Genomic DNA, 15439 nt, shown 5'->3' with positions numbered 1-15439 from the left:
CCGATAACGAACAGGGCACTTACTTAGTAAGTGACTAACGAACAGGGAGCGTATACAGCGTGGAGGCACTAGACAAAGGGACGATTCAGGTTCCCCAGGTGGACAGAGCGGGACAGCACAAGACTTCATCACGCTACTCAGGACAGCGTGCAATTTAAAACTTACAGATGGTTTATTTCTGAAAATTTCCATTTAATATTTTTGGTCAGTGGTTGACTACATGTAACTGAAACCACAGAAAGCAAAACCGAGTCAGGGGCAGGGGAGGGGGGCGGCTACAGCAATAGCCTTTCCCTGTGGACCAGATGTTATACCAAACACTTTCATGTGTTATTTCACATTACTGTCATAGCACTCCACAACATAGGTACTCTTATGATTCCCATTTTATGTAAGACAAATCTGAGGCCTAGAAAAAAAAATAAATAAAAAGAAAAAAGAAAAAAATCTGAGACCTAGAGAGGTTAAGCAATTTGCCTAGCAGGCCAAACCTAATATTTGCAGGACAGGGGCAAGAATACAGCTGAATGCATACTTAAAAAGTTATAAATGACCCTAATGAACTATTAAATAAAAGACAATCTATTCTGCTATGTCAATAAATAAACCTTCACAATGACCTGGAAGACCACATTCACATTTTTGGGCCTCTCAGAGTTCTGTACTAGAAGGTGGCGGGAGGCAGAGAACAGGACCCTAGCCCTGCCCCATTCTCTCCATATCTCTAAATCTGTGTGCCTGGCAGGGCCTTGTGTCCACGCGTGCAGAGGTCCTAACCTGTGTGCTCACACTTTGTTCTAGGGGTTCTAAATTGAAAAGGTCCCTCAGGTATCCAGCACAATGAATGACAAAAGAGACCAAAGCACAACAAAAATCATCACATTCTAGAATACCAAGAGAAGATCTTAAAAGCTTCCAGAAAACGGGGTGGGGTGGGGGGCAAACCCATAAAAAGAATCAGGATTCAGAACAGCATTGTATTTATCAAAGCCAGAAAAAAACCAGAGCAATTTCTTCACAATTATGAAAGAATTCTATCCACAGCCAAACTACTAATTAAGTACAGTAGAATAAAGCCATTTTCAGTGCCACTTAACATGTATGGCAGCATGGTAGCCAGCCACTAAGGTGGCCTCTAATGATTTCTACCTCCTGGTATCTGCACTCTTATGAAGTTCCCGCACACACTGAATATGGCTGACCTGTGAAACCATGGGATGTTGCAAAATTGACAATATGGGACTTCTGTGGCTAGGTCATAAAAGACATTGGTGGTTTCTAGCTTGCCCTTAGATCACTTGCTTTGCTGAAAACCAGCTGCTGTATCATGAGGACACTCAAACAGTACTATTGAGAGGTCCATGTGTTAAGGAACTGGGGCCTCCTGCCAAAAGCCTGCACAAACTTGCCAGCCGGGGCTTCTCCAGCCCTGGCCAAGCCTTCATATGATTTCAGGCTCATGAGAGAACCCAAGCCAGAACCACCCAGCTAGGACGCTCTCAAATTCCTAACTCACAGAAACTGTGAGATGATAAATGTTAATTGTTGTTTTGAGGAGAGAGGCCATTTCTCTTACTGTCTCTGAAGAGAAGGAAGAAGTAAAAGCTGAAAAACAACAGGAATGAAGTCAGTGGCAAGACCAACTGATGCCACTTACCAGGCCTGAGGTTAAAGATTAACGCCCCCACCCTAACCACATGTGTTACCTATAGATCACTTGCTCAATCTATCACAACCCTTTCACGTGGACTCCCTTATAGTTATAAGCCCTTAAAAGGACCAGGAACTTTTTCTTTGGAGAGCTTGGTTCTTGAGACGCAATTCTGCCAACGCTCCTGGCCGAATAAAGTCTCTTCCTTCTTTAACCTGGTGTCTGACAGGTTTTGTCTGCAGCTTGTCCTGCTACAGTTTTAAGCCATTAAGTTTGGGAATAATTTGTTACACAACAAAAGACAACTAATACAGACCTACTGGGAGGGGAGGAGCCACAGTATTTTGCAGTTCTTCCAATCAGGAGGTGAAGTCTACAGCCTAACTCTCCACTCTAGAATATGGATTTGGCTGATGGGTCATTATAGAAAGATTATAGATGTAAGGCTTAAAAAGTGCTTGTGCTGGCAGGGCGCAGTGGCTCATGCCTGTAATCCAAGCACTTTGGGAGGCCAAGGTGGGCAGATCATCTGAGGTCAGAAGTTTGAGACCAGCCTGCCCAACATGGTGAAACCCCATCTCTACTAAAAATACAAAAATTAGCCAGGTGTGGTGGCAGGCGCCTGTAATCCCAGCTACTCGGAAGGCTGAGGCAGGAGAATCGCTTGAACCCGGGAGGGGGAAGTTGCAGTGAGCGGAGATTGTGCCACTGCACTCCAGCTTGGGTGACAGAGCAAGACTCCATCTCAAAAAAAAAAAAAAAAAGGTGCTTGTGCAATTGAGTCTTGCCCTCTCTTGCTCCTGGGAACTCTGCAATTATCACCATGTAATTTAGCTAGCCTTGTCTGCTGGAGACACGTGGTCCCATCATCCCAGCTAACAGCCAGCATCAAGCAGACGAGAGTGAGACCATCCCAAACTTTCCAGCCCAAGCTGAACTGGCCCAGAAAAGCTAATCCACAGGATCATGCGAATTAATCAATGTTTGTTGTTTAAAGCTATCAAAGTTTTAGGGTAATTTGTTACACAGCATAAGCTAACTGATACAGCATATTTACTTTGTGTGCACCTCCCGCCTCAACCTCCCCACCCTAACCAGGAAACTACTGATGTGTTACAAGAACACTACAGGATGTGTTCAAAGCCTGGTTACCTCCTAACTTTACCTGGTCTCCAGCAAGTTAGTGTGCCTCTTTCAGACTCAGTTTTCCTCATCTTCAAATTGGAGATAACAGTAGGTAATAGCACCTAGCTCTCTTTTTTTTTTTTTTTTTTGAGATGGAGTCTCGCTCTGTCGCTCAGGCTGGAGTGCAGTGGCACAATCTCGGCTCACTGCAAGCTCTGCCTCCTGGGTTCAAGCGATTCTCCTGCCTCAGCCTCCAGAGTAGCTGGGATTACAGGCACACGCTACGATGCCTGGCTAATTTTTGTATTTTTAGTAGAGACGGGGTTTCACCATGCTGGCCAGGCTGGTCTCAAACTCCCGACCTCAAGTGATCTACCCGCCTCGGCCTCCCAAAGTGTTACAGGTGTGAGCCACCACACCTGGCTGTACCTAGCTCTTAAAGTTCATGTGACAATTAATTGAGATGAACTACATAATGTGCTTAGCACACAGTGCTCAAATAAATCATTAATGAAGGCAACAGGAAAAAGTCAAAATGAGTTGATCTCCGGGGTAAGGCCTGAGTTGGTCCTTCAAAAGGACAGTCTTTCCAAAGAAAGGCTACCAAGCGTATCAGTCAAGTAAACATTTACTGTTTGCCACATTCCAGGTCCCTTACCTGAAACTGTGACCTAAAAGCAGGAATAATTCATGGCACTGAGCTATTTTGAAACAGAACCAAGCTTGCTTATTGCACAAGTAACTAAAATAGGACATCAAAATATTTTTCTTGTTTTTATTTTTTTGAGACAGTCTTGCTCTGACACCCAGGTTGGAGTGCAGTGGCATGATTACAGCTCACTACAGCCTCACCCTCCCAGGCTCAGGAGATCCTTCCACTTCAGCCTCCCAAATAGCTGGGACCACAGGCATGAGCCACCATGCTGGGCTAATATTTTAAATTATTTTTGTAAAGATGGGGTCTCCCTATGTTGCCCAGGCTAGTCTCAAACTCCTGGGCTCAAGTGATCCTCCCACCTTGGCCTCCCAAAAGTGCTGAGATTACAGGCATGAGGCACTGCATGTGGCCCAGAAAATATTTCTGAATGGAACTTGAAAAAATGAATATTTTGGTCTATACTTCACCAGCCCCACTGAGCACTCCAGAGCCAGATGTGAAGGGAAGAGGGTAGCCAGGGTATCCCATAACTCTCTTTCTGTATCCTGTCTTTTCCCCACCAGGGAGTAGGAAAATATTCTATCCTGAAAACAAGATTATTTCACCTCTAAACAGTGACTTTTAATTATTTTGATCTCAACCCACAATATGAAAAAACATCATATTGTGTCTGAATACAAACTCAAAACTGAAACAAAAGTTTCATCAATTGAGACTTGAAATGTGTGATACATTCTGTTTTTTTTTTTTTTTTGTATTCTATTTTTTTTTTAAATGTTGATCACAATTCTCTATAAACGGATTTTAAAACCTATTGACAGGCCACAACCAGCTGTTTGAAAAAAGTACTCTGAAATATCACATGGGGGAGGAAATGCAGAGATCATCTAGTCCAATCCCTTCACTTCACAGGGGGTAAACTGAGTCTCAGAAGATCAAGTCACTTGCCCAAGGCCACGCAGCTAGTAAGTGGCTGTCGTTGGATTTGACCGTAATAACCATCGGCTACTGAATGCCCATCATGTGTCAGCCATTTGCTGAGTTTTTTCTTTTTTTTTCTTTTTGAGACGGAGTCTTGCTCTGTCGCCAGGCTGGAGTGCAGTGGCGCGATGTCGGCTCACTGTAACCTCTGCCTCCCGGGTTCAAGCGATTCTCCTCCTTCAGCCTCCCGAGTAGCTGGGACTACAGGCTCGCGCCACCACGCCCAGCTAATTTTTGTATTTTTAGTAGAGACGGGGTTTCATCATGTTGGCTAGGATGGTCTCGATCTTTTGACCTCGTGATCCGCCCGCCTCGGCCTCCCAAAGTGCTGGGATTACAGGCGTGAGCCACCGCGCCCGGCCTGCTGAGTTCTTTAATTGCATTATTTCATTTAATACTCACTGGGATCCTATGAAACAGATACTATTCTTTCCACCCTACAGACGGGGAAACGGAGTCTCAGAATAGGGGAAATGACTTAAGGTGTCACAATGGCCAGTAGCAGACCCAGGAGTAGTCTTTAGGTCTGGCCGTGCACAAAGCCCCGTGCTCTCAAGCTGTAACCCCGCTATCAAGAAAGTGGTTATGCAAGTGGGCCTGTGAGCTCTCAACGTCTAAGCCGTGCGCATGTGAGACAGCGATAAGCTCGCGTTCTCCAGTCTCCAGGGCCTTATCATTCCTCACGCTTTCCTTCATCAGCTCGCAAAGAAACGTGGCGATCAAGGAAGACAGCACAGGCTCCAGCCTCGTCGGGGGAGGAGAATTCGAATCTCAGCCTGTGAGTTTACTCAGCACACCGGTTTAATCTCTTGGTCCTTCAGTTTCCACACCTAGTAAGCTGGGACAGCAGCAGCACCCAGCACCAGGACTGGAGTCAACACGAACTCTGGCATCTGGGAGGCGCGCGTCTACGTCAGTTCCGCTCGACCCCACCCCCGCCTTCTCCCCAAGCGCATGCGCCGCGCAGGGGCGCCTTTTACGACGCGGCAGGCGCGGCGCGCTTAGCTGCCGGGGGTGAACGGCGCGGGCTGGTCTGAGGCGAGCCGAGCCGAGCGAGCGCGGCTGTGGGGCCGAGAGGACGCGCAGGTGGCGGCGTCGCCATGTCGCACGGTCACAGCCACGGCGGGGGCGGCTGCCGCTGCGCCGCCGAACGGGAGGAGCCGCCCGAGCAGCGCGGCCTGGCCTATGGCCTGTACCTGCGCATCGACCTGGAGCGGCTGCAGTGCCTTAACGAGAGCCGCGAGGGCAGCGGCCGCGGCGTCTTCAAGCCGTGGGAGGAGCGGAGCGACCGCTCCAAGGTGGGCCGCCTGGGGCTTGGGGCGGGCGGGGCAGGGTGCGTGTGGGGCCTCGGGCCGTCGGTCTACTCATTTCTGATGTTAAGAATAACGACAGCCTGGTTGCCAAGCGCTTTTCCGTGCCTGTCTCCTGCCAGCTCTTTGGGAGGCGAGCAGCGTTGTCTCCCCATTTTGCATATAGGGAAACTGAGGCCTAGAGGGAACGGGGACAGTTTTGTCAAGCTACACAGCCTAACGCTCTATTCCAGGGCTGTGTGGGCTAGAGAGGATGGTCGTGAGGGCCGTCGGACCATTGGTGCTAATGGCTGCCTCATCATATTACCTGGTGAAGACGAGCCTAGGGAGATGAAAGGTGGTTCCCATATAGAGCAAAGGTTCTTTACATTGTGGGGTCGCAGGCCCCTTTGCTATCTGTTTGAAAGCAGTGGACCTTCTTCTCAGAAAAATGCACATAAACACCTGCCTTTCAGTTCACACTTCAGAAGGCTCTTCGACCCTGGAAATTCATTCATGGGCTTTTTGTTAAGAACCTTCCAGTTGGGTGGCCTGTGGCTGTTATGACACTGGATAAGACTGGTTAGCTTCAAGTTAATAAGTCTTGGAAAACCAAGGGAGAGTGACTCTTCCCATTGCACCCCAGTTGTAGAACAGGGTGGGAGATGCCTGAAATTGTAGGCTCTCAGCAAATATTTGTTGCTTTCTCCTCCCCCCTCCCCATCCCCTCCAGTTTGTTGAAAGTGATGCAGATGAAGAGCTTCTGTTTAATATTCCGTAAGTATCTCCTTGGTGCCTACCTCAGGCTAAATAGGCTGTACCCACTTGCCTCAGATGGATTCATTCACTGGTGTCAAGAGCACACATTTGCTTCTAGAAATGGGATAAATTACTTTGGTGGGTTTGAGGAGGAAAGCATCATAGCTTTGTTGGTGCAGACTGGAAACAGATGTATTTGTAGAACAATAACTGAGAAATTGAGGTAAATTTCTTAGAATTGTAGAATGCTAGAGGTAGACAGGATCTTAGAAATTATCTAGTACAAGTTGACAGATGAGTAAACTGAAGCCCATACAGGGGAAGGGTCTTGCCCAGGGTCACACAACTAAACAGGTATTCAAACCCAGGTTTGACAACCTTCTCTTTTGCATTCTGGCAGATTTACGGGCAATGTCAAGCTCAAAGGCATCATTATAATGGGAGAGGATGATGACTCACACCCCTCTGAGATGAGACTGTAAGTGGCAAAGCCTTAGGCCCTCAAAGGAGCTCCTAATTCTCTTTTTCTGGTAACATTTTATTCCAGAATAGTATCATTTTTCTTCTTACCGGGTTTAATATTTCCCCTTTTAAAATATCTTGGTCCTGTTCTCATTCTGCGTTGGAATACATATATTTCTTCCTGAATTAATGACTTTTTTAGATTAAGCATCTTTAGGCCCAACAGCGTGTCTCATATTTCAAAGTGCTTACTATGACATGATTCATTCAGAGAGCATTGTGTAAATGTCACTTGTTGATGACTCTGCAGTTTTCTTAATAACTAGCTGCAGATCTCATATGATCTTTATGGATTCTTTTCTTGGGGTTAGCTTCAACATTTTTCCTTGCTATTTCATACAGTAATGATCTTATGTGTTTTGTTGACATGGAACTGCTCCACCTGACTTTGCGTGGCATTTAGTTAGCAAAGTTGTGTATACCTCTTGCAACACTGAATCTTTTGCCACCAGAGCTAGTACCCTTTTTGACAACTTACCTTATTCCAGAACAGCCTTCCTAAAAGAAAGGGAAAACTGCTTTCTGAGTGCTGGAGAAACACATAAGAAGAACTTTACATTTAAAAAATTCAGTCCGGGTGCAGTAGCTTATCTCACAAAACCAATAAAAGATGATATATAGGCTGGGCACGGTGGCTTACACTTGTAATCCTAGCACTTTGGGAGGCTGAGGCGGGCGGATCACCTGAGGTTCGAGACCAGCCTGGCCAACCTGGTAAAACCCCGTCTCTACTAAAAATACAAAAATTAGCTGGGCCGGGTGGTGCATGCCTGTAATCCCAGCTACTAGGGAGGGTGAGGCAGGAGAATTGCTTGAACCTGGGAGGCGGAGGTTGCAGCGAGCCGAGATCTCGCCACTGCACTCCAGCCTGGATGACAGAATGAGACCCCATCTCAAAAGTAATAATAAAAACAAATAAATAAAAAATTCAAATCCTAAAGGCCGAGCATGGTGGTTCACACCTGTAATCCCAGCACTTTGGGATGCCGAGACTGGTCAGGAGTTCAAGACCAGCCTGACCAAGATGCTGAAACCCTGTCTCTACTAAAAATACAAAAATTAGCCAGGTGTGGTGGCACATGCCTGTAATGCCAGCTACTTGGGAGGCTGAGGCAGGAGAATCGCTTGAACCCGGGTGGCAGAGGTTGCAGTGAGCCAAGATCGTGCCACTGCACTCCAGTCTGGGTGACAGAGCAAGACTCCATCTCAAAAGAAAAAAATAATTCAAATCCCAGCACTTTGGGAGGCTGAGGCGGGCGGATCACTTGAGGCCAGGAGTTCAAGATCATCCTGGTCAACATGGCGAAACCCTGTCACTACTAAAAATACAAAAATTAGCTGGGTGCGGTGGCACAGGCCTGTAATCCTAGCTACTGGAGAAGCTGAAGCATGAGAATCACTTGAACCGCGGAGGTGCAGGTTGCAGTGAGCCAAGATTGTACCACTGCATTCCAGCCTGGGCAACAGAGTGAGACTCTGTCTCAAAAAAAAAAAAAAAAAAATTCATCTGAAAAATTGATTAAAGGACTTCCAGAGATTTAAGATATATTATAGTTGAGTATTAGAAACATGAATTTGAAAGCAAATCCATGTATTTAATCATTTTAAGGAAATAATACCTTTGATGCTTTTGGAGACTCATTTACATGGAAGATGATGGACTGACCTGAGAATATTAGGCATCCATGCTGCATTGTGATTTAGAGTGTGGGATCTGGAGTAAACTGGGTTCAAATAATGGCTGTACCACTTGCTAGCTTCATGACTTTGAGACCTTATCTTCTCTATGCCTGGATTTTCTATATCTAACATGGGAATGGTAACAGTGCATACATACCTCATAAGATTGTGGAGAGGCTTAAATGAGATAAAACATGTAAAGAGCTTAGATTAGGTCTGGAACACAGTGTCCAATTTTGGGTGAACAGATACGAATACATAGCCCTCAGTTCTAAGCACACTACATATATTACACTTTATCAAATGTAAGATGTCATTGATTGTAAAATGTACCATTATATTCAATTAATACAGAAAAAATGCTATTGAACTATGACATGTCATTGACACATCCAGAAAAATTAGATTGAGAGTATTAAATCAGGGAAGTTTGAACACAGATGAGGTGTTACATGTTACTAAAGAATTACCATTCAGCCAGGCGCAGTGGCTCACACCTATAATCCCAGCACTTTGGGAAGCCGAGGCAGGCAGATTACCTGAGGTCAGGAGTTCAAGACCAGCCTGGCCAACATGGTGAAACCCGTCTCTACTAAAAACACAAGAATTAGCCAGTCATGGTGGCAGTCGCCTGTAATCCCAGCTATTCGGGAGGCTGAGGCAGGAGAATCACTTGAACCTGGGAGGCGGAGGTTGCAGTGAGCCAAGATTACTCCACTGCACTCCAACATGTGCGACAGTGCAAGACTCTGTCTCAAAAGAAAAAAAAAAAAGAATTACCACTGGGCTGGGCACAGTGGCTCATGCCTCAATCCCAGCACTTTGGGGAGGCCGAGGCCAAAGGATCACTTGAGCCTAGGAATTAAAGGTTATGGTGAATTAAGATCGTAAGATCATATACTGGACCCCAGCCTGGGCAACAGAGCAAGGCTTAAAAAAAAATTATTTATATAGTTTGAGACAGGGCCTTACTTTGTCACCTAGGCTGGAGTGCAGTGGTGTGATCATAGCTCACTGCAGCCTCGACCTCCTCAGTTCAAGCAATCCTCCCACCGCAGCCTCCCAAGCAGCTGGGAATACAGACGTGTGCCACCACGCCCAGCTAATTTATGTATTTTTTTGCAGAGATGGGGTTTTGCTATGTTGCCCAGGCTGGTCTTGAACTCCTGGGATCAAGCAGGCTGCCCACCTCAGCCTCCCAGTGTGCTGAGATTACAGGAGTGAGCCACTGCACCCAGCCAAAAAAATATTTAAAAAAGTGAATTGCTGTTAATTTTGTTATCTGTTGATACTGTCAATTATTGTAAAATGGTATTACATATATGTATTTTATTTTATTTTATTTTATTTTTGAGACAGAGTCTCACTGTGTCGCCCAGGCTGGAGTGCAGTGGCGCGATCTCGGCTCACTGCAAGCTCCGCCTCCTGGGTTCACGCCATTCTCCCATCTCAGCCTCCTGAGTAGTGGGGACTACAGGTGCCCGCCACCATGTCTGGCTAATTTTTTGTATTTTTTAGTAGAGATAGAGTTTCACTGTGTTAGCAAGGATGGTCTCGATCTTCTGACCTCGTGATCCGCCCACCTCAGCCTCCCGAAGTGCTGGGATCACAGGCACATGTGTGTATATATACATATATATACATATATACGCATATATATACACACATATATATGTGTATATATACGTGTGTGTGTGTATTTTTTGTTTTTTTAAGACGGCGTTCTGCTCTGTTGCCTAGGCTTGAGTGCAGTGGCCCAATCTTGGCTCACTGCAACCTCCGCCTCCTGGGGTCAAGCGATTCTCTTGCTTCAGCCTCCTGAGTAGCTGGGATTACAGGCACACACCACCAGGCCTGGCTAATTTTTTTTTTATTTTTAGTAGAGACAGGGTTTCGCCATGTTGACCAGGCAGCTCTCAAACTCCTGACCTCAAGTGATCCGCCTGCCTCCACCTCCCAAAGTGCTGGGATTACAGGCGTGAGCCACCACGCCTGGCCCATACTGGAATATTTATAGGTGAAATGATGTGTCTGGGATTGCTTTAAAATATTGAGCTTAAACAAAATCGGGCTGATAGGCAAGATCAACAAAATGTTGATCATCGAAGATGAGTGAAAAGTATGTGGAGATTCATTATGTAATCTCTGCTTTTGTGTAAGTTTGAACTTTTCCATAGTAAAGTTTTTTCAATATATGCGTTACTTAGAATCGATTCAATTTCATCTCCATACCAACTGTGTGGAATATGTACTATTACCATTCCCATTTTACAGATGAGGAAACAGAGGTTAAATCAGGTGCCCAAATTTACTCAGCTGGTAAGTGACAGAGCCAGGCTTGAATCCTAGAAAGTCTAGCTCTAGATTTTAACTACAGCGCTATACTGCTTCTCATTATGCCGCTCATAAATGTTTACTATTATTATTCTGTGGTGCATCATTCTTAGAAACACTTTGAAGTAAACATTTGCTTTCTTTTTTTTTTTTTTTTTTTTTTTTTTTCTGAGACGGAGTCTCGCTCTGTTGCCCAGGCTGGAGTGCAGTGGCGCCATCTCGGCTCACTCCAAGTTCCACCTCCCAGGTTCACGCTGTTCTCCTGCCTCAGCCTCCCAAGTAGCTGGGACTACAGGCGCCTGCCACCACGCCCGGCTAATTTTTTATATTTTTAGTAGAGACGGGGTTTCACCATGTTAGCCAGGATGGTCTCCATCTCCTGACCTCATGATCCGCCCGCTTCGGCCTCCCAAAGTGCTGGGATTACAGGTGTGAGCCACTGCGCCGGGCGGCTTTCTTAAATTACATGCATTTTGCCCCAGCTAATATCGAGGCCTCTTCTGTGTGGGTGTGTCAATAAAACACCCTGGAATTGGTGGGGACATGTGGCTTAGTCTTTGGGAATTTGTGGGTTATAGAGACAGCTGCTTTTTAGATTACTCTTTGAAAAACATTTTCTTCTCTAGCAGTTTACTTTTTATTTATTCTGAGACAGAGTCTCTCTGTCACCCAGGCTGGAGTACAGTGGCATAATCTTGGCTCATTGCACCCTCTCTAGCAGTTTGGATGTGAGATTGCAGTCTTTTGTGATCTTTCAAAATGGAAATTCTCATGTTATAAATGTTTTAAGAACTGTAAGGTGACTGAGTGTATGGCATGGTTTTTGGACACAAAAAAATGCTTGAGCATTGGGTTACCTGATCTTTTATCTCTTAACTGTGTGTAATATGTTTCTGCCAAAGTATGTATTTTTCCCATGAGTAAGCTGTTTTATTTAATAACATCCTCAGTTTGGTCTGAATGTGCTGAGTTGTTTATTTTCTCCATGCATTTGCTGCATGTGACCTAGTTTGAGCCGTCTCTTTGTGTATTGCTTCTCATGTGATATTAACCCACTCAAAGATGCCATGGGGTTATGTTGCAGATCTCAGCTCTTTTTTTGTTGGATTAAAGATATTTGTAGGCTGGACGCGGTGGCTCATGCCTGTAATTCCAGCACTTTCGGAGACCGACGTAGGCAGATCACCTGAGGTTGGGAGTTAGAGACCAGCATTGCCAACATGGCGAAACCCTGTCTTTACTAAAAGTACCAAAATTTGCCAGGCATGGTGGCGTACGCCTGTAGTCCCAGCTACTCAGGAGGCTGAGGCATGAGAGTCACTTGAACCCGGGAGGTGGAGGTTGCAGTGAGCTGAGATTGCACCATTGCACTCCAGCCTGGGTGACACAGTGAGACTCTGTCTCAAAAAAAAAAAAAAGATATTTGGAGATACTTGTATAAAATGTCATTTCTAAAATATGACCCCCAAATTCAGTCTCCTATTGATAGACCAAAGCCATTTAAGCAGTCAGTAGAAAATTTTGAAAACCTGAAACTTGATAATGCACATTTCTTGACTTTTCTTTCCTTTCCTTTCTCAGGTACAAGAATATTCCACAGATGTCCTTTGATGATACAGAAAGGGAGCCAGATCAGACCTTTAGTCTGAACCGGGATCTTACAGGAGAATTAGAGTATGCTACAAAGTAAGCGCTGGGCCTGTCTTCCATTCTCTGTGGCTTCTTATAGGGCTTGCCATTTATTTTTGGCCAGTCTCCTGCTCTCTTAGCATTGGAAATGAGTTAAAACAGTGGAGGAGACTTGATCTTTGGCTTGGTCAATTTTTGGCAGAGATTCAGTGCAAGCCACAGACTTGTTAACTTGCAAGCAATTGACAGATCTGAATGAACTCCTAGGGTGGTTTTAGGAAAGATGTGTCTCCCATTAGTTTAGGTTAACACTAGATGTGCTTTAGAATCCCTGCTGGGTTATGCAGCATTTCTCATTCCTGTTCCTTGAGGGCAGGAGCAGTGTTTATCCCTACTACCTTGGACAGGATCTGGCAGGTGCTCAGTAAATGGTCATTGAATTAATTGCCTGTCCAAAGGAGAAGGAAGAACTCAGGAGCTCTGACTTTGCCTGGCTTTTACAAGCTGGAGCCGAATTGTTGTTTCACATGGTGGTGAGATACTCATTGAACTATAATTCATACCTTCTTTCCCTATTCCTGTCATCCTCTAGAATTTCTCGTTTTTCAAATGTCTATCATCTCTCAATTCATATTTCAAAAAACTTCGGAGCAGATACGACAAAGGTCTTTTATATTGGCCTGAGAGGAGAGTGGACTGAGGTAAGATGGGGTTGGAAAGGTTTTCCCCTCATGTCTACATATCTGCACACTGTGGTGATGGGAGCTTCCAGGGAAGGGAAAAGAGCAAGTGTCATAATTACTCCCAGTTTATTATTTTTCTTGGTTTTATCAGTATAAACTTTTCGTCTCATTTGAGAAACTACAGGTATTTTTAAGGGGGTTGAAACTGTTATTTTTATATATGTAATATATATATAATATATATATATATCTCAGCTCACTGCGACCTCCACCTCCCAGGTTCAAGTGATTCTCCTGCCTCAGCCCCCCAAGTAGCTGGGATTACAGGTGCCCACTCCCACGCCTGGCTAATTTTTTTGTATTTTTAGTAGAGACAGGGTTTCACCATGTTGGCCAGGCTGGTCTCGAACTCCTGACCTCAGGTGATCTGCCCATCTCAGCCTCCCAAAATGTTGCGATTACAGGTGTGAGCCACCTTGCCCAGCCTGAAATTGTCATTTATATTAATTCTCAGTTTTTTACTTTCAAATGCTTTCATTGAGTATTTTTGATAATCTTTTCTATTCATGAACCAGGGATAAGATAATACCATAGACAAGTTCCTGTTCTCATGGTACCCCCATTATAGCAGGGAGACTGAATCTTCAAAGTTACAGGGTGAATCAATGATAATGATCTTTGCAGCTTTCTGGAGTTAAAAAGTATCAAAATTGGGAGACATTAGATGATGACATCTAAGTATTAAAATAAGGAGATATTAAATGATGACTCCTAGAAATGAACCTGAATAAGGACTACCGCAATGTGTGTGGTGTGGGAAAGGACAGTTCTTTTAATGGCTGGCTGACCCAGCCTCAATTTTCTTGCAGCTTCGCCGACACGAGGTGACCATCTGCAATTACGAAGCATCTGCCAACCCAGCAGACCATAGGGTCCATCAGGTTACCCCACAGACACACTTTATTTCCTAAGGGCTGGCCAAGGCTCCCATAGAGGCGCTGTGTCAGTGAAGATGTACGACTACCTGTTGGGAAGGACAAAGGGATGAGGCTCCAGAGAGAGTTGGCTGCCACAGCCTCTGCCAAGCTTTGTCTTTGGGGCTTGCTGCAGAAACCTGGCCTACGGAAGATACGACACCACTGGGAGGGTTGTGTAGGTGCCAGGGGACCATCGTGGTTCTCCAGGGCGCTGCGGAAATTGGGTCTTGGGCTGGGTGGCATCTGGCAGTCATGGATAACGCTTGCTTTTCCAGTTAATGTGGCCATGTGATTCCAAGTGTCATGTTGCTTTGTGGCAGGATTGTTGTGTGACTTGTTTTTTTGTTTGTTTGTTTGTTTTTTTAATGGAAACTATTTGTGGGCTATAGGAAACTTTCTGATGCCTCAGGATTGTGTTAGTAGTAGCCATCAGGAGGGTCTCCAACTAAAACACTTGTTCCTGCTTGCTCCTTGCCCCTCTCATTGTTCAGCATTCTTGTCAAGTTGCCCAGCTTGGAGTTGTCTGTTACGCACATGTGTCCTGTGGTTATAGCTAGAAGGACAGGAGTCTCCTGCTGTTGCGTGATAGCTTAAGCTTGGGGAGAAGGTCTTTTCCACTGCCTAGCTAAGCAGTCTGGGGAGAGCATGGGGATCATTTCTATGTGTGTGGGTAATCTGGTCAGTAAGATTGAGACTTAGTTAAGATTCCCCTTGGAAATTCCTTAATGTTTATTAGCTTCTAACTAGTGTTGTAAGTCCGATGCCAGAATTTGGAGATTTGAGTTCTTCTTTTCATGGCTTTTATTCACTGTGACTAATAAGCTTCCTAATAAATCCTTGCCAGACTTAATGTTTGTATTTTCTTTTGAGTTCTTGATAGCCACTGATGCAACTTTCATTTCATGGGGAACTGTACTGAACTTTGAAATTTTTTGTTGTTGTTTTGGACTAGGTAGATTATAGGAAGTGCCACAATTAAATCAAGACTGGAGCCGGACGCGGTGGCTCACGCCTGTAATCCCAGCACTTTGGGAGGCTGAGGTGGGCGGATCATGAGGTCAGGAGATCGAGACCACGGTGAAACCCTGTCTCTACCAAAAATACAAAAAATTAGCCGGGTGCGGTGGCGGGAGCCTGTAGTTCCAGCTACT

The 15439-nt window shown here is 45.2% G+C and overlaps 1 protein-coding gene across 1 annotated transcript; it reads left to right on the top strand.

Annotated features, from left to right (window-relative positions):
* Nucleotides 1-4211: 4211 nt before the first annotated feature.
* On the top strand, nt 4212-15138 carry PITHD1 (PITH domain containing 1). Its single transcript, XM_003810786.5, has 6 exons — nt 4212-5713; nt 6438-6481; nt 6864-6941; nt 12581-12685; nt 13221-13329; nt 14181-15138. The coding sequence occupies exons 1-6, from the start codon at nt 5516-5518 to the stop codon at nt 14280-14282; spliced, it is 636 nt and encodes a 211-aa protein (XP_003810834.2). The 5' UTR covers nt 4212-5515; the 3' UTR covers nt 14283-15138.
* The last annotated feature ends 301 nt before the right edge of the window (nt 15139-15439 follow it).

The sequence above is a fragment of the Pan paniscus genome, chromosome 1, assembly GCF_029289425.2.
Source record: "Pan paniscus chromosome 1, NHGRI_mPanPan1-v2.0_pri, whole genome shotgun sequence".
NCBI classification, from domain to species: Eukaryota; Metazoa; Chordata; class Mammalia; order Primates; family Hominidae; genus Pan; species Pan paniscus.
Note: the sequence above shows the minus strand (reverse complement) of the source record. Positions and strands in the feature narration are given on the sequence as shown.